Source organism: Penicillium bovifimosum (assembly GCF_028826915.1).
Source record: "Penicillium bovifimosum strain IBT 22155 chromosome Unknown utg000005l_segment0_segment0, whole genome shotgun sequence".
NCBI classification, from domain to species: Eukaryota; Fungi; Ascomycota; class Eurotiomycetes; order Eurotiales; family Aspergillaceae; genus Penicillium; species Penicillium bovifimosum.
Window position 1 is genome coordinate 230,892 of NW_026622714.1, and position 18,504 is coordinate 249,395.

General features: G+C 50.2%; 6 protein-coding genes across 6 annotated transcripts; 4 read left to right on the plus strand and 2 right to left on the minus strand.

Moving 5' to 3' along the window:
* Positions 1–314: 314 nt before the first annotated feature.
* Positions 315–4,052, plus strand: N7515_005242 (uncharacterized protein; the record flags this gene model as incomplete). The annotated part of the gene is given in 4 exon segments (XM_056665986.1): positions 315–1,477; positions 1,567–2,457; positions 2,509–3,588; positions 3,599–4,052. The coding sequence occupies 4 exon segments, from the start codon at positions 315–317 to the stop codon at positions 4,050–4,052; spliced, it is 3,588 nt and encodes a 1,195-aa protein (XP_056519582.1).
* Positions 4,053–4,690: 638 nt separating this feature from the next.
* On the plus strand, positions 4,691–5,881 carry N7515_005243 (porphobilinogen synthase HEM2; the record flags this gene model as incomplete). The annotated part of the gene is made up of 3 exons (XM_056665987.1): positions 4,691–4,921; positions 4,980–5,735; positions 5,768–5,881. The coding sequence occupies 3 exons, from the start codon at positions 4,691–4,693 to the stop codon at positions 5,879–5,881; spliced, it is 1,101 nt and encodes a 366-aa protein (XP_056519583.1).
* A 563-nt stretch (positions 5,882–6,444) lies between these two features.
* On the minus strand, positions 6,445–8,644 carry N7515_005244 (uncharacterized protein; the record flags this gene model as incomplete). The annotated part of the gene is made up of 2 exons (XM_056665988.1): positions 6,445–7,685; positions 7,855–8,644. The coding sequence occupies 2 exons, from the start codon at positions 8,642–8,644 to the stop codon at positions 6,445–6,447; spliced, it is 2,031 nt and encodes a 676-aa protein (XP_056519584.1).
* Positions 8,645–10,526: 1,882 nt separating this feature from the next.
* Positions 10,527–14,427, plus strand: N7515_005245 (exportin CRM1; the record flags this gene model as incomplete). The annotated part of the gene is made up of 10 exons (XM_056665989.1): positions 10,527–10,592; positions 10,710–10,739; positions 10,810–10,882; positions 10,960–11,031; positions 11,093–11,805; positions 11,889–13,131; positions 13,185–13,414; positions 13,521–13,899; positions 13,956–14,127; positions 14,187–14,427. 10 exons carry the CDS (start codon positions 10,527–10,529, stop codon positions 14,425–14,427), a joined length of 3,219 nt encoding a protein of 1,072 aa, XP_056519585.1.
* A 784-nt stretch (positions 14,428–15,211) lies between these two features.
* Positions 15,212–15,814, plus strand: N7515_005246 (PPP1R11/YPI1 family protein; the record flags this gene model as incomplete). Its single annotated transcript, XM_056665990.1, has 2 exons — positions 15,212–15,416; positions 15,504–15,814. 2 exons carry the CDS (start codon positions 15,212–15,214, stop codon positions 15,812–15,814), a joined length of 516 nt encoding a protein of 171 aa, XP_056519586.1.
* A 524-nt stretch (positions 15,815–16,338) lies between these two features.
* N7515_005247 (shugoshin family protein) lies at positions 16,339–18,439 on the minus strand (the record flags this gene model as incomplete). Its single annotated transcript, XM_056665991.1, has 4 exons — positions 16,339–17,252; positions 17,316–17,845; positions 17,898–18,312; positions 18,391–18,439. 4 exons carry the CDS (start codon positions 18,437–18,439, stop codon positions 16,339–16,341), a joined length of 1,908 nt encoding a protein of 635 aa, XP_056519587.1.
* Between the last annotated feature and the right edge of the window lie 65 nt (positions 18,440–18,504).

Here is an 18,504-nt window from a genome sequence, read left to right on the forward strand (position 1 = left end):
GTTTGGTGCATACTCGTTCTCGTCTGAGGTGTTTCCAGTTATCTAGTTGAATGATGGATATACTAAACCAGACTCTTACCATATATCACCTCCATTTCTACTTCACCCCCAGTGGTCCGGTGACTGTGGACAGAGTTCGGCGCCAAGGCCGAGGTTCAGATGCTCAAAGGCTGGTCAGCTAGCTCGTCAGCTCGTCAGCTCGTCAGCTCGTCAGCTCGTCAGCTCGTCAGCTTGTCAGCTCGTAATTCAAAAGAAACCTCAGGGTGTTCCTCCCTTGGATACCGAATGGTCGTTTTCATTCATCAAATGTCAGGATGACAGACTATGACCTTATCCTCGACTCCCTGGACGATAATAACACGTATTCGTTGGATGAGACTCTATCACCTTCCCTCCAACCATGGTCTAGCCCAATTGACGTTGAAGAACTCGATCTCAACAGCCTGAATCTTTCCAATTCCAGTATATCGTGGATCGACCCGCTAGAGTCAGCTATAACGGCCACACGAAATGGCTCTGCACCAGTTCTCAGCACTCTCGCCCAATTCACTGCGATCCTTTCCCAGACCGGGATCCACGGTCCACGTCTCCTGAAGGCAGCTAACCTTTCCACCCGAGCTACTAAGATCGGTTCCGGCGCCCAGTTTACCGTATTCAAGGACCCCCTCTTCGAGAACGAGGTCATTAAGCGTGTTAATGTCCCACTCTCAAGTATGGCAGAGCAGCGCTTCTCGGCCAGCACAGATTATCGCCTTCAGCTAAGGGCACTGGCCCTAGAGGTTCTCTCGCTTTGCAATCCCATCATACGTGGGCACCCAAACATCACCAGTCTCGTCGCGTGGGGGTTCGATTTCCCCTTTGCAGACATGGCCGTACCCGTCTTGTTCATGGAGGCGGCGATGATGTCGATGGATGAATTTTTGAGTGCGGAGAAAAGGGAGGTAGGGGTAATCTATCAGCTTGCGCTAGGCGTGGCAAATGGGTTGGAGGCGCTGCATAACCTCAATATCGTACATGGGGATGTCAAGCCAGATAATGTGCTCGTGTTTGCTGGCCAGAGTGAAAACATGCCATTCCAAGCTAAGTTGAGCGACTTCGGTGTCTGTGTTGATTTGGAAAGTCCGGAAGGGCAATTTACATTGAGCGATTACCGGGGGACGCCGGCTTGGCTGGCACCTGAGGTACTCAATGGGAGTATCTCAAGATTCGGGGGATTCTCACCAGATATTATGTTCAAGTTTGATGCGTACAGCTTCGGGATGGTGCTTTTATCTATCTTCACCCGGGATGGTCAGCCTCTGGCTTTGGGGGAGGATCCTGACAACGTTCCGGATCAGGTTTCCAAGTTACTCAACCGGGAAGACATTCCCTCACCCATGCGCACAGAGCTACGCAAGGCAGCTTTGAAGCTGTTGTCCGAGGATCCTAGGAATCGACCCCTTCCAAGTCCGACTTTGCTCAAAACAGACCTGCCGACGTACGCATATTGGTATGTCGACCAATCCCCTGAGTCCATATCTATAAGTGGCTGACCATGTCCCCTAGGTTCTCCTCAATCCAGTACAGATCCACGAGCTCGCACATGGGAGTCATCGATCCAGCTTACAACAAAGGCCCACTCTTTTGGTACAGACTTGACGATAGCATCCGTAAAGAGCTCGAAGAACAACATACGCTCAGCAAGGCAGGAGTTGCTCCTCCTTTTGCAGGAGATGTGCTATTTGGAATAGCACAGACAATCACCGGAGAGAAACCGATGTATCTCGATCGCATGCTGACGTATCTGGGTGATGCGGTGAAGGCAGGGTACTCACCGGCCAAAGCTGTATATGCGCAGGTGATGGAGGCGCATGGTCGAAGACCAGAGTTCGACGATGACGCGCTGGAACAGTGGATGTTACAGGCCGTCTCCGAGGGTTACATGTTTGCGAAACCTGCTCGCTCGACGGAAAGAGTGGACCAGGCGAAAGACCTGTTCAGGTCTCACGGGGGATACTGCTCAGATCCCTTTTTAGGGAAGAGTGATGTCAAGACGGCCCTCAACAAACAGACCGTATTAGAGTGGAATATGAAGAATGGGACATTCGTCGATCGTAAACGGAACACGATGTTGCATGCTGCTGCTGCTTTTGGGGAAGTTGATGCATTGCATGGGCTATTGGATGATGAACCGGCGGCGGTAAATGTGGAGAATGAGAATGCCGAAACGCCGCTGTACAAGGCATTCCAGGCGGGGCATGTGAAAATAATTGAGGCTTTGCTTGACAGTGGCGCGAGCGCATCCTGTCAGACTCGACAGAAGATCACTCCTCTACATTGGTTGTTCATGATCCCTGACGATTCAATTGACCGAATCGCGAGATGGATGGTTGAAAGAGGAGCGGACGTGAATGGAACCGTGGAGCCTGCCAAAGAGAACGGCAGTGGATTCTCAGAGAAGATTCAGATACTTCATTAGTATGTTCTTGTTTTTCTTCGGTGAGGTCAGACTTAGAGCTAACTAACCAGTCCGTTCGAACTTCCACATGGAGCACCTCTTCACTGGGCCTGCTTTTTCCGAAACTTGACAGCCATCAACGCTCTTATTTCCCTCGGAGCCAATATCAATGCTGTCTACCATGGCTCAGACCCATCAACTACTCCGCTTGCATTGGCAGCATACTTCGGCGAGCCCACTATAGCTGAACATCTGATATCGCAGGGTGCGGATGGTAGTCTGCTTGACTCCAAGGGACGAAACACCCTACACGGAATCACTAAATACTTTCCTGATATACATGGCTATCTGCGCCATTACTGGCATTATTGGATTCGGCATGGGGCTTGGGATAATCATTTGGTGCAGCTTGGGAAGTTGGTCAGGGTTCTGATCAAGGCTGGTGCCAATGTCGACGCCAAGGACAAGGGGTATCCTTGTTTGACGCCTATTGCGGCAGCAGCTGACGCTGGATCTTGGGATGGGGGTATGATATGTGCGTTGTTGGACGCTGGAGCTGATTTGGATGACTCAATCCTGACAGGGGGGGATACAGTCCTGCATTCGTGGGCCTCTATCGTCGGGCCTCGTCTAGATTATCCATCTTCGTACATGTCAACTTTGAAGAAGATAGTCAAGGCTATGCCGAACATCGATATTCGCAACCGGTTCGAAGAGGCCACTCCGCTTCATGAGCTAACAACAGTATACCACCCGGAGGACGAATTCGAGGCTGCGTGTGAGATATTCCTCGGTCACTCCTGTCCGGCAGACTTGAACGCGAAGACTCGTCGTGGCGCGACCCCACTATCTATAGCCCTTGAAACCAAGCTAGATTCCGCACGACGAGGCCGCTTCCTACTCCACAAAGGCGCGGATCCCCTCGTCCTCAGTGATAGAGGACGAGATGTTTTCTATTCTATTGCAAATAACATCGCACTCACTGATCAAGACAGTCATGATCTCATTCAACACTTCCTTCGTCGCCTCAGCCCTGACATCCATAATGCCTACACCAAGCACTATATTCTCAATCCCAACAGCAACGAATCCCTTTTTTGCTGCTGCAAGCAGCGGGAAACCGCTCACAATCAACCTCCTTCTCTCCCTCGGTCTGACCAGTCACATAAATGAGCCTGACAAGACCAAATCCCCACCATGGACCCCCCTAGACATAGCCCTCCACCGTGCCGAGCTTGGCCGTCGCGCACACATGCGCAAACTCGCAACTTATAAGCCCGGCTCAGCACGTGTACGGGCTCTAGAACAAAGCCTGGTCTACGACGAAACCCAGGGCCCACCGGTGCGCGCGGCTGAGTCATATAGAGGGTTTCCAGATGTCATCCGGATCCTACGAGATGCAGGGGCTAAACGGTGGTGTGAAATTGAGGGAACTACAAAAGGTGATTATATTGAACAGCCAAGAGAGTGGGATCAAGAGGAGATGCAGAAGTATGGTTTCACGCCGGAAACACAGCCTAATGCACAGGCGTGGACGGGCTTGTATGAGTTGGCCAGGTACAACGATGATAGATGGAGTTGGCTTGGTATGCTGACATGGCGGAAGGGGTGGTGATTAGAGAGGGGTCTGAGAAGTATACACACAGATTACATTCTACATTCATGTATATCAAACGGGAGTGCATTGTTGAAGTTGAAACAACCTCTAGTCTTGACAGGCAGCTCGCAGCTCGAAACAAGTCAATCGACATAACACAAGCAGCAAGCTCGAAGAGTCCAGGGCTACCAGGTACATCCAATAGAAGTCGGGATGCTTAGCAGCTTAGGTAGTACCCGCCCCCGCGCCAATACGCTGTCCGCCTTTCTATACGCGTACACAGTATACAGGTGCCGGACGGAGTACGCACAGATTCAATATCCGATGTAACTCCATACCTAGACGCATGTGAATATCGTGTAGCTGTACAATTCTCATTGGTTTTGGTTGGATATACACAATTGGTCATTTTATTATAGAAATACGCATAAATCTGACCTCGGGATATCTGACAAGCCACTATGAGCCTGTATGAGGGGACTCGGAGTGGCGAGATGCGGGAGAAGAGGCTTCGTCAACCAATCACAGAGACTGATATTCGCCTTATCCCTCGGCCTCCCCCAGTTCCCTCAACTTCCCCCCTGGTCACCTTTCTTTTGAAAATTCATATCTCTTGTACAACCATACAACTGTTGTACATATTGCTTTCTGGAATCATGTCATTCTCAAACTTGGTCTCCGACATTGCCTTCCGTGATGCTCGTCTTGATGATGGTAGCTCACAAATATCCCACGCCCGATCTCATCGATCCCATGCCACCGCTCGGTCATATACAAGCACCGCAGCAACAAGTGTCAGCATCTCTGGCGAAGTTTCTAGCCAGCTACACTCTGGATATAGTCACCCCCTGACCCGAGCATGGCAGGCTGATAGGCAATTGACAAAGGTCTATCCCTGTTATTCAGGCAGATAATCGCATCCTTGCTAATACATTGACTTTACAGGACATGCTCATCTATCCGTTGTTTGTCACAGATAATCCCGACGAAGAGACGCTAATTCCTTCCTTGCCAAATCAATACCGTCGCGGGATCAACCGTCTGGTCCCCTTCCTTGCTCCCCTTGTCCGGAAGGGTCTGCGCTCAGTGATGTTGTTCGGTGTACCCCTGAATCCATCCGCCAAAGACGCGCTTGGAACTGCCGCAGATGATCCCGATGGTCCTGTGATTCAAGCGATTCGCCTTCTTCGATCCCGTTTCCCTCAACTATATATCACGACCGATGTATGCCTGTGTGAGTATACGTCGCACGGTCACTGTGGGATTCTGCGAGAAGATGGAACCCTCGACAATGCGCAATCCGTTGATCGGATTTCCGATGTAGCAATTGCCTATGCAGCGGCCGGAGCTCACTGCGTGGCTCCCTCAGACATGAATGATGGGAGAATTCGAGCGATCAAGCTCAAGTTGATTGAAGCCGGTGTGGCGCACCGCGTACTTTTGATGTCTTACAGTGCTAAATTCAGCGGCTGTTTGTATGGACCCTTCCGCGATGCGGCTGGCTCTTGTCCGTCATTTGGGGACCGCCGGTGCTATCAACTTCCCCCGGGCGGTCGCGGTCTTGCTCGACGTGCGATACAGAGAGACGTGGCCGAAGGCGCTGATATCATCATGGTGAAACCCGCCAGCAGCTACCTTGACATCATCCGGGATGCCAAGGATTTAGCCCCGATCTTCCAGTGGCGGGCTACCAAGTCAGCGGTGAATTTGCAATGATACATGCCGCTGCCAAGGCCGGCGTGTTCAACCTCAAGGACATGGCCTTTGAGAGCACTGAGGGCATTCTGAGAGCAGGCGCTGGGATCGTGGTCAGTTATTTTGTTCCCGAGTTCCTCGACTGGTTGTAGTTGTTTTTCTCAACTCGGGCGATTCTTCCCATCCAACCTATTTATCAGTGCGATGTCCCTGCCAGACCGCACTTCCACATCTAGGAATATTTATGCCGAGCGTGATCTACTGAAACATGCATGGATTTCGAACCTGGATAGGTTCCCCTTATGTGATATGACATATTCTTTTTTCTTTCTTCCGTTTTCCCTGTGTTAATGATTACCCCTTACCCCTTACCACAATGAATTCATCATGTCCATTTCGAGTGGAATTTCGATCAATATTGATTAATACCGGGACCAAGATTGGATTAAGGTAAAATATGCAAAGGCATTATGTATACGCTGCAATTGTCGCACCCGACTTGCCACAAGGGAACAAAACAAAGGAAGGCTAGAGACAATGGATAGAAGCTATTCATCGGCGACGGTGGATATCCAACCCTTTCAAAAATCAAATCGAACACAAGAGGAAAGCCATGGGAAGTCATGATTCGGCGCTCTGACCGATAGAGCTTGATAAACCAGCGGGTCACTCAACCTGTTCATGTCATACGAAATCATACACATCACTTCGTTCGTCAAACTGAGGGCTTGGGCTTGGTACCCTGAAAGCCGTAAGCTGGGATGTCCGTTTTGACAATCTCTCCCGGTGCCACATAAACGCCTCGATGCAGACAAACGCCTGGATAGATGGTGCATCCCGCACCCACGTAGCAATCTTCTTCGATGGTGACCTGTTGGCCTTGATACTGACTTTGCGAGCCCTTGCGCTCTTGCATGTTGGGCACAGCGGTCGAACTGATGATTTTGACACTGGGCCCTATCCACGTATGAGCGCCGATGCGGATGACACAGTCATCCACAAACAGGCAATTCTCGGAGATCATGACATCTTCTCCAAGATGGAGGTTGTAGCCATAGTGGCAGGTAAACGGCGCCTCAACGACCACCCCCTGGCCAATGGAACCGGCCGAGCGAGCCCCACCGGTGCCAGCCGGCGAGTTGACAATAGAACTTGCCGGCGGGACTATGACCTCCTTCAAGAGGCGGGTTTGTTCTTTCGAACTGATGCCCGTAAGTGGATTGCAGGCATTGTTGAATTTCCATAGTGCGCCGCGGCAACGGTCTCTCTCCTCGACGAGGTGGACATCGAACGGTCGGTAGGGTTTGCCTCTGAGCATCTTCTCTTTCTCCGTCTCGTCAGCCCGACCAGAGAGCTGGTTCTCAATGCTAAGCGCCATTCGAGCCTGCGCCTGCGGACTATGAGTATCCACAGCGGCGGTGTGCAATGTGCGTTGCTCAGGTCCACTTTGAAAGAGGGACATGCTGGATCTCGGATGCGATGCGTGGCCAAGGTCTCGGAGGGTTGAGATGGCCGGGTAGTCAGGTTTGGGACGTCCCTCGCGGGATAGCTCACATGCATGGATAGGTGGAACTTCCCGGTAGTCAACTACCTTAGCCGTGGGCTCTGATTGATAGGAGGGATGACCGGCACTGGGACCGGGCCCGCCACCTGGCCAAGCTTGCTTTGACCATGCACGATTGGATGGTGGATTCGTTGGGCTGGTGTTATATGGTTGAGCAGGGCGGTCATTATCCTCCACCACCAGGGGCCTCAATTTGGTTGTGTCGACATGTTCTGCAAGGCTTGGTTGGCGGTCTTGGTGCCGGGACGTTTCTTGCATGTACGAGCCATTGACATCCGAATAGCCTTCTTTGGATTGCAAAGGGACCGGGGCTTTTGAAGTCGATGGTTTTTGCCAGGTGCTTCGGGAGGAGTACCCTTCACATATGAAACCACCACGCAGACAATTATTGCCTACAATGCATCGTTAATGTCGTTCCATGGAAATGGGATGCTAGAATCGGGACAACAAAATAACTTCTTTTTAAGACGGAGAGTGGGTAATCAAGGAAACAATGAACGGTGAGACATTCGAACCAAGCACAGAAGTGAGGAGATAGAACAGACTGGAGCAAAGACTTACATGCCGGGTGTTGCTCGTCGCACTTTTTCTTCCTCCTACGGCAGGTCATACAGCCTGTCTTTGTTCGATTACTAAATACCCGCTTTCGCTTTGGCGCCACCTGTCCCGCCACATGTCGTTCCGGTGCATAGCTGGGGGAAGCTACAGGCTGTGCACCAGGCGTCGAGCGATTCGCACCCGAGGACCTTTCGTGGCCTGCCTCACGTTGAAGAGCGTCTGCAAGATGGGCATCCGATGCATCGATCTGCTGAGCCCGTTGTGCCTGGGTAATCAGCTGAGAATCATACTCTGACCAAGGACTATTGGCAGATGTCTGGCCCGCATCATTGCCCTCGGACCGACGAGACGGTGTTACAGAATGATGACCACGCTCAAACTCCGAGACTGAACCTGGCACACTGCCAACCGGGTTCGACTGGTTGATCTCCGTAGAGCGGTTCACAGGGCTCCTGGAGGCGTTCTTGCCTTCCGGATTGGATGAGCCGCGTTCTCGTGATTCGGATCTCTTTCTCTTGCCCTGGTTGTGTGAGCTCGGAGAAGATCTCCGTAACCGGTTTTCTTGTTCATTGGCACGATGGTCTCGGTCATGTTGCTGACTCGTATTTGGGTTGCTCTTTTCTTGCAGTACATGTTCTCCATTAGAGACAGAATTTGGAGTTGGCCCATTCCCAGGTACCATGGTGTCTCTGCCATTGACTGCGGTGAAGCGGGATGGGCTGTGCTCTGTCCCCGTGTCGGTACCCGAGTCATGACTGCCATTCATCACGGGTGCAGTGGCGAGGGCCGTCATCACAGAAGGAATGGAGGCAATCAAAGACAATGTAGGATCTGGGGTTACACCGGAACGAAAGGTGCAATGCACACTCCCCGAGTATATGGCGAGTCTATGGCGTGTATTCTGTTGACCCGCGGCAAAGTTGGGAAACTCAATTGCCAGTTGAACAGCCCTCCAATTGGAGTGATGGACTCAAGATAGAGAACGGAAAGTAAAACTTCAAAAATCAGGGTATTTTCTTCCTTTAAGAAGGAAAAGGAACAAGAAGACTCCAACTCCAACTTCGTTTTGGTTTTCTCTTTGCGCGCGCAACGCTTTGAGCGGGAATTGCGGCAAGTCACCCGCGGGTGGGGCGGGATTCGGGAGATTATCACAGACAAATAGTACAATATAACAGGATGTTGAAAGGCATAAGTGTTTTAAATAGAGTAAGATAAAGAATAAGAAAAGAAGGCAAGTAGGAAAAGAAAAGAAATTTAGTAAAAGATAAGGGAAGCGAAGCGAGCGAAGCAAGAGAGAAGAGAGGAAGGGGAGAAGAGGGAGGGGGGAAAAGCGACTAATAAGAGAAGGGAGACCGAGCTAGGACCTTCTGACTGGCAAGCAAAGTACATTTATTAGGGAAAAAATTAAAATAAAATGGAAAAATAATCAAAGTAGTAATCACTAATAACAGTTAAAGAGGGGAAAAGAAAAAGAAAAAGAAAAAAAAAAGAAAGAGAGAGAGAGAGAGAGAGTCAGAGAGGGAAAGGGGAAATTGGCGATCGGCAATGACGGCGTCACACTCAGGACCAATCGGAGAGGCGATCAGCCGTATTCTGGTGAGGCGCGGGTCTGAGACATTTTCATCCGCCTGGACTCTTTCTTTGCGATCCTTTTTACCTTTTGGCGCCCGTGTACGCCGTGTGTGCGCGGTGTCCGCGCATAAAGAGCGGTTATGCGCTTAACACTCAACCCTGGTTTTTGGTTTCCTTGGATTTTGGACATGTGATGTGATTTCGATCTCTTTCCTTATATCGATATCTCCCTGTTCCTTCTTCCTTCTTTCCCTTGTCTTTTTTTTCCTTCTATTATTATTTATGAACCTTTCCTTCTCGGGATTCATTGATGACTGCAGCGTGCCGCGGCGCTAGGACCAAGAAACTAAAAATCAACTAGGGAGTCGGCTGCGCACGGATATCCCTCATGGCGCTTTCAATGTAGTTTAGACGAGCTGGTCTAGTCCTCGAATCTGTTTCGAAGGGAAAAACATCACTCCGTAGGGCGTAGATACATCATGACGAACCTGACCAATGTTGACACCTGATTCGACCCAACTCTTGAACTCTCGTAATTCTATCACCGTATCAACTACTATAACCCAGTTACCAGTTACCCAATGAGAATCTGTCCTAAATACATACATATTGGTACATAAAATGTGATAACGAAGTCTTAAGAGCCGGCAGATATGCATGTTTGGGTAAACAGAGGCGGGTAACTAGCGGGTCGGGTAGAGCTCGCGCTGACTAAGATCTCAACTGGAGTCTCCATGTTCAAACATCGACGCGCCTCTCACCGCCAGAGTCTTGCGATAGCTTCCCTCGTTTTTTTCTTACCCAATCTGGTGTTAGCTCTTTTTACTGCTGTCTTCAGACGCTGGTATGTCTGGTCTTACAACTCACTCCTCTACCCAATCATCCTTCGTCCGGAGACTGTGCTGACCTCAACCCCTCCAAAGGATCTCTACCCCACCGATTACACTTGTTTCCCATTCCCCTCTATTCGATACTGCCCTGCAGCCGCCCTGGCACCCCCCAATATCCTGTCCCGGTGGTTTCCTATCTACCTCCACCCTTGATTCTCGTGTCTCGAACCCCATCCCCCGTGATCAGAGGCGACATCGCCAGTCTGCGTCGCGATGTCGATTTCCGTACAAGAGCTGGACAACACAGTCCGAGCCTTGTTTGAAGGCAAAGGAGCTGTGGTAAGTGGAATGCGTTGCTTCAGATTGCTTCAGTATCACAATTCAAGATCGCCTTCTACATCTTCCACGGTTGAATCTCTTGGGACAGCAATACTGACGACTTATGACCACGTCTAGCAAAACCAAGCCCAGCAAACTTTGACAGAAGTAAGCGCCCAGTTACCTCTTATGGAGCTTCCTGTATGAGTTGCAAGCTGATTTATCGTGTGCTCCTCAGTTCAAGCAGAATCCCGATGCCTGGGTCACCGTCGGCAACATTCTCCAAGAGGCATCATATCTTCAAACCAAATGTGCGTCTAAGGAGTTGTTGGCAGCCTTTTCCCTTATCCTGGTAAATTCCCCAGAAGACTTTTGCTGACATTTACAGACATCGCCCTCCAAGTCCTCGATAATGTGATCATGACCCGGTGGAAGGTTCTACCACGAGAGCAATGCCAGGGTAAGAGCTATACTCCTCTCGCTCTGGTGTTTACCCCCCTTACTGAGGCTGTTTTCGATAGGCATCCGTAATTTCATCGTGCGATTCATCCTCGAGAATTCCGAATCCGAAGAGAAGATTCAAGCGGAGCGCCCTCTGCTGAACAAGCTCAATCTCGTTCTCGTTTCCATTCTGAAGCAGGAATGGCCGCACAATTGGCCTACCTTCATCAATGAAATCATTTCTTCCTGTCACGCCAGTCTTTCAATCTGTGAGAACAACATGACCATCCTCCGTCTGTTGTCGGAGGAAGTTTTCGACTTCTCGCAGGATCAAATGACCTCCGCCAAGGCACGGAACTTGAAGACATCCATGACCTCAGAATTTGCATCGATCTTCCAACTGTGCTCCGAGGTTCTGAACACTGCGACCCAGCCCAGCTTGGTGAAAGCGACCTTGGAAACTCTCCTGCGATTCTTGAACTGGATCCCCTTAGGTTACATTTTCGAAACCCCTATCATCAACACTCTCCTCACTCGATTCCTCGGTGAGCCCGAATTCCGAAATGTGACGCTCAAATGTCTGACCGAGATCGGTGGCCTGCAAATCGGCTCTCCTTACAACTACGATGAACGTTTGGTGCACATGTTCACCGAGACGCTCACCACCGTTTCCAATGTCATTCCCCTGTCATTGGATCTGAAGCAAACGTATGCTATGAGCAATGGAAGGGATCAGGAGTTTGTATCGAATCTGGCCTTGTTCCTCTCGAGCTTCTTCAGTGCCCATCTGGATGTATGTGTGAACTCTCACTGGTCTTATCTATGATGCTTTTTCTTTTCCTGGTTATTTACTGACTTTGCCGTTTCCTTTTCTAGCTCATTGAGAAGTTGCCGAACCAGGATTACCTCACCCACGCCCATTTCTATCTGATTCGAGTCAGCCAAATTGAGGATCGGGAGGTGTTCAAGATTTGCTTGGACTACTGGACAAGACTGGTGCAAGAGCTTTATGAAGAGATGCAGCAGCTCCCCATCACCGACATCAACCCGCTCGTATCCATGAGCGTTAGTGGCCTGGCTAACGGCGGCGCCCCCAACCCCAGTACCCTTGCGAACTACCCCCTGCGCAAGCACAAGTACGAATCCGTTTTGACGAATCTCCGCACTGTGATGATCGAAAAGATGGTCCGACCAGAAGAGGTCTTGGTGGTTGAAAACGATGAGGGAGAAATTGTGCGAGAATTCGTCAAGGAAAGCGATACGATCCAGCTTTACAAGACGATACGCGAGTGCTTGGTCTATCTCACCCATCTCGACGTGGTTGATACTGAAACCATCATGATTGATAAACTGTCTAAGCAGGTCGATGGAAGTGAATGGTCTTGGGTGAACTGCAACACGCTTTGCTGGGCAATTGGTTCTATCTCTGGGGCTATGAACGAAGAAACAGAGAAACGTTTCCTGGTTACCGTAATCAAGGATCTCCTTGGCCTTACGGAGCAAAAGCGTGGAAAGGACAACAAAGCCGTGGTGGCGAGTAACATCATGTATATTGTGGGACAATATCCTCGGTTCCTGAAGGCTCACTGGAAGTTTTTGAAGACGGTCGTCAACAAGCTTTTTGAATTTATGCACGAGACCCACGAGGGTGTGCAAGATATGGCTTGCGATACTTTCATCAAGATTGCCAATAAGTGCAGGCGGCATTTCGTGGCCCTTCAGCCCGGGGAGAACGAACCCTTCATTGAAGAAATTGTCCGAAACATGCGAAAGATCACCATGGACCTTTCCCCTCAGCAGATTCATACTTTCTATGAAGCTTGTGGCTACATGATCTCAGCTCAAGGTCAAAAGGGACTTCAAGATCGCTTGATTGAGAACTTGATGGCGCTTCCCAATACTGCCTGGGATCAGATCATTGCGGAAGCAAACCAAAACCCGGCCGTTCTCCAAGACGCCAACACCATCAAAATTGTCGGAAACATCATGAAGACCAATGTTGCCGCCTGCTCCTCGATTGGCACCTACTTTTATTCACAGATTGGCCGGATCTATCACGACATGTTGAACATGTACCGCGCTGCCAGTCAGCTCATCAACGACGCCGTTGCAAGTGATGGTAATTTCGCTAGCTTACAATGAAAACCCCGGGCTTGACTAACACTCAAATAGGAGCTATCGCACCAAAAACCCCAAAAGTCCGCGGACTTCGGACAATCAAGAAAGAAATCTTGAAGCTCATCGACACCTACGTGGACAAGACAGATGAACTTGAGATGGTCAATGCCAACATGGTGCCACCGCTCATGGAAGCAGTCTTGATTGATTATGCCCGGAACGTTCCCGATGCCCGAGAGGCCGAGGTCTTGAATGCCATGACCACGATCATCCACAAGCTTCACGTATGTATTCCTCATTCTTTCCTTCGCCCCTCTTCCTTGACGCGATGGCAGGAGATTGCTGAGCATCTGCCTTGGCGCTTCCCGTACCTGCTAACACATTCATTAGAATCTGATGGAGGATAAGATTCCAGCCATCATGGACAGTGTTTTCAACTGTACTCTTGAGATGATCAACAAGGACTTCCACGAGTACCCTGAACATCGGGTCGAATTCTTCAAACTGCTTCAAGCAGTAAATCTGTACTGTTTCCAGGCTCTTCTGAAGCTTGATGCTGCGCAGTTCAAATTTGTCATTGATTCATGCATGTGGGCATCGAAACACGACAACCGTGAGGTTGAGAATACCGGCCTTACAATGTGCCTGGAGCTGATGAACAACATGGCGGAAACTGACCCACAAACCTCAAGCATTTTCTTCCGCGAGTTCTACGTTCCGATCCTTCAGGACGTATTCTTCGTTCTCACCGATAGTGACCACAAGGCTGGTAAGTCATGTCCCTTGCTCTTGAAATGAAGCGACGAGCTTACAGGTTTTTTTTAGGATTCAAATCCCAGGCCATGCTTTTGTCGCGCATGTTTTACTTTATTGAATCCGGCAAGATCCAGGCGCCCATCTATTCTGCCGATCAAGCCCCAGCTGGAACTTCAAACAAAGACTTCTTGCAGGAACACATTGCAAGCCTGCTCAAGAATGCATTCAGCAACCTCCAAGAGTAAGCTATAGTGTCTATTGAGCGAGCCCATGCAAAATTATACTGACTGTTCACAACAGAGCGCAAATCAAGCAGTTTGTCCTCGGGCTGTTTGCCTACACTGGTGATTTGAACAAATTCAAGACTCACCTCCGTGACTTCCTGATCTCCTTGAAGGAGTTCTCTGACGACAATGCGGAGCTTTACGCGGAGGAGAGAGAACAGGCGGTGCGCGATGCCCAGGTTGCTGAGCGTGACCGAGCCATGAAAGTAGGTGGTCTGTTGAAGCCATCAGAGATGGATCAAGAAGATGAGCTATGACTGGACCAAGAACTGCGCTCTGAGTTTGTTGCTTCCTCTACTAGTTCGCCAAGACATGGGCAGGGAACAAGTATGGACTCCAAGAATGACGGCCTTGATGGCTGGTCCTTCTATGAGCTCTAGATCGTGGGAAACCATGTGTCGCTGCAAGTTTAGGAGACTTTGCTCTGGAAAGATGTGTATGAATCTATTCTTTTGATTTTTTTCTTTTATCCTTGACTTGGGCGCATCAGACATGAGAAATAGACCCATTCTCTGAGGGGACTCTTCGAGGTTGGTGCATCAAGGCTTTACAAGGAACGGATCCACCAGTTTCATCCTACGTGAACTTCAGGCCTATACAAAGTGTAGAATTGTTTAATAGCTTTTGATGTCAAATGATTAACAAAAATCTTCAATCCAGAGATGGTACTGAGATGGGAAATAGCCCAGTCCATTGACTCCATTCTCGTACTCCACAGATAGATACATATCAAACTGGTTCCTAATCACTCGAACTATTAGCATCATTAGCATTAGTTGATTCATATGGGTACAAATAAGTTAGTTATAGTCATGAATCTCATAGGGGTCCTATATTTAGGTAACTACTGTGTAATTAGTTGCTCCCTAAAATGACTAGCATGAGGCCTGACTTGTTAGGGCTCCGTTTGTATACACGAAAGCGAGGCGGTGAGCACCTATCAGTTGCATCATCAGAAAAAAGTTGCCCAACACGCCACACACCATTCTCACAGTACATCTGTCTCCTTCATCTTACCTATACCTATTACGTCCCATGACAATGTCCCGAACACGCCAGCCAATAGTGTCATCCTCTTTCCAGATCGCTGAGCCACGAGAATCATCAGCCCGTCTTCCAGCGACCCTTAGATTACGAGCCGAGGAAGCCCCAACTAACACCAGCGAAGAGTCCTCGTCCTCTCGGCGAATCAGATGGAGCGAGGACGTCGTGGATAACGAAGGCATGGGAAAGAAAAGTTCCAAAGGTATGTCTTCGATCTATTTGTTCTACTCAGTCCATTCCATGTCTCTCGGTCGGTCCCCACACGGTCTCACAAGCTAACCGCCACAAGTATGCTGTATCTACCACAAAGCCCGACCGGTCGGCGAAAGCAGCTCAGAAGAGTCCTCATCCAGCTCGTCCGACAACGATAGTGACAGCGGTGACGACCGTCGCACGGCACGGTCTGGCCCGGCCCGCCGCAGGCGCAGCCGAGGACGGGAACTACACAGCGAGCATACATCTGAACCTGGCGAAGAATGTTGCTCCGAAGGTCACGGTCCCAAACAGAAGGCCAAGCGGAGAAAGCCAAGTCCGAATGCATATGAAAAGATGCCTAAACCGTCGAAGAACCAGAATCAGAATCGCCCCCAAGGTACCTGATCTGAGAGTTCGGGGTTTCTGACTGGGAACAAAGCAATGAAGCGGGCTGGGCGAAAAGCTCGAAGCTGTCCATGGACTTGGCTCGGTTGCATGGCTGTGCAGACAATACTGCCAAGGAACGCACATCCTACCTCTCCTTGGGCGAGTTATGGCGAGTTTCATGTCTATGTGGGTGTCCATGGCATACGCATAACGCTGGTGTAGAGACCTGGGCCCGTGACGTACGGGACATCGTACAATGGCATGATAAAGGGACCAGCTTCCTGTCGGTCACATCCATGGCACATTGCACGAGGATGTGACGGAGAATGTGCCGGTTAGAGGATTACTGCAACGATTATTCGACTTGCCGGAAACATTTACCAGGCGTTGGGAATAGACAAGACAATACAATGGTATCGCGAATTTCTCAGAATTGCAGGGGAGGGTATCTAAAATAAATGCAGTCCGTCGGGTTTAGAATGATCGTACATAGGTGAAGGGTTGACACATGAATCCCGGTTCTGTGGGCAGCAAAGCGGACATCACACCATCATGCTTTTTCTCCTTACAGCTACACGCTGGCCACGTCTGGCATGATTGGTGTCGATTGTGCCATTTAGTGCCGGCCTGAAAGAGTCTTCGTCCTCGGGAGAATCGCCACCTGGGGACTGTGGTTCGTCGTGCTTTACCATATTGGCCGTTGCACCCTTTGGGTTTGATGAGTGGCGTCGAGTTTGTCGCCTTGAAGTCGATGGTTCTTGGGATACTTGGGCCGAGATATCTGCGAGGCTGTTTTCAATCTCGTTTTTGAGACCAGAGCTTGGATCACTCGCGTCATTCTCGTCCTTTGGTGCCGATGACACCTTGCGTTTTCTCCGAGACACCATTGCTAGCACCTGTTCCGATGGACCATCACCGGAAGACATATCAGCATTCTGCTCTGCACGGGCCAGAGCAGGGAGACTGTCGTGCGACTGAGAGCGGCTGCGGTTTTCTCCGCCCTCCAGGCTGTTCCGGCCGGACTGGAAACTCGAGGACCTTCGGGATCCGAATGCAACTGCATCAATCATCTCTTTGGTTGGGCGGCGCATCTTATCGCGCAAATTAGGCTCTGCATAGCTGACTACAGTGCCGCGGCGACGGGAAGGCCGAGCTCCAGAGTCTTCTTCAGATTTCGATCCATATGGATGCGGTGATAGCGCTGACTGGCGAAGCGCTGGCTCTTCTAGCTGGGCAGAGGCAGGGCGCACGGTGCGCTTTTCTTTGGTTGTGGAAGCGACTTTAGACACTCGGGGTTTCTGGCCGAGAGTCTTGCCGGTGGCTTTCTCGACGGTCTTCACATTTTCTGGCGAGTCTGTATTCTCATCCCCCTTGGTAGACCGTTGCATAATTTTGGAATTCTGGTTTGAAGACATGCGGGCCTTCTTGGGAGAGCTTAGGTTGGCATTTGCACTCTCTGTTCCAGTTGTTAGCTACAATTTTCGGCATAGAGACAGAATCAAAAGACAACAGGACATACTTGGTTCGAGCACCTTCCGCATGGAAAGAACAGGGGTCTGTGATCCTCTTATTATCTGCACATGACTCTTCACAGGCGACTGGTCTCGCTGGGTAACCTCGAGTGGGATTGTTTGCTTCTTGGGGCTATGGCTAGGCCGGGTGAATTGGAATTCGTCTTCAACATGAAAGTTGGACTCGAACTGGTCATCATCTTCAGGGTTGTATTTCCGCTTCGTCGAAGCTGAGGTTGCGTGCTTTGTTAAATCGATGGATGGACTCGGTTCACCGTCCATTGGCGCTGGGCTCATCTCAGGTGGGATCATCGAGTCCGACTTCCTTTTCTTCTTGCGCGTCTCGAGTGTCGGGGGAAGCAACGTTCCAGGCAGATCGTTGTGGGAGTAACTGCTTAATGTCGTCTCCGGTGGAGACGGGCTTGAGTGTTCGATGGGTGTCTCTGCTTCCTCTGCTTCCTCCGGCATGAAGGTGAACTGTGGCGGAGATTCCAGAATACTGTGATCGTCGTTGACCAGATTGTCAATTTCCAGTGGCCTGGGGAAAGTGTTAGCAACTAGCAACTTCGGATCAATTCGAACATCCTTACTCCAGGGTCCGCCGTGGGTAATACTTGTCTTCGACAATGGCGGGAAGCCTTCCATCTTCACCTCCCATCGTGTCTCCGGTCCGAGGTCTCGACTCCGTCGTCTGCTTTGGCTCGACGCACTGCTTGTCGCATTGTTTGCTCACATTGCGGGGCAACGATCCCAATTCTGTCGCCAAAATACTCAAGTCGGCTAGCTTGGCCTCCAACCTGGATTTGATATCGTATATACCATTGTGTAGCAGTTTCCCTGCTTCCAGTCTTTCTGTCTCCTGGGTGAGAGTAATAACCTGCTTCCGAAGAGACACATTTTCTGAGAGAAGATGCGACACTTCTGACTCTAAGCTGCGAATGCGAAGGGATTGCAAGGAATTCACCCTCGCAATCTCGCGGTTTTGTCGCACAAATCGTCGCTTCACTAGACAGTACCAAAAGTAATTACGCGTCAACTGCTAGCCCAAACGAAGTGAATCACACGTAACTCAGGCAAACTTACAAGCTTCGATGGACTCGGCGGGAGCGGCATAGTCATTCAACCGAGCCATGATGGAGGCAGCGACCACTGCGTGACGGGGTAGGTTGGAAAACAGTGATAATGTGCAATCGAAAT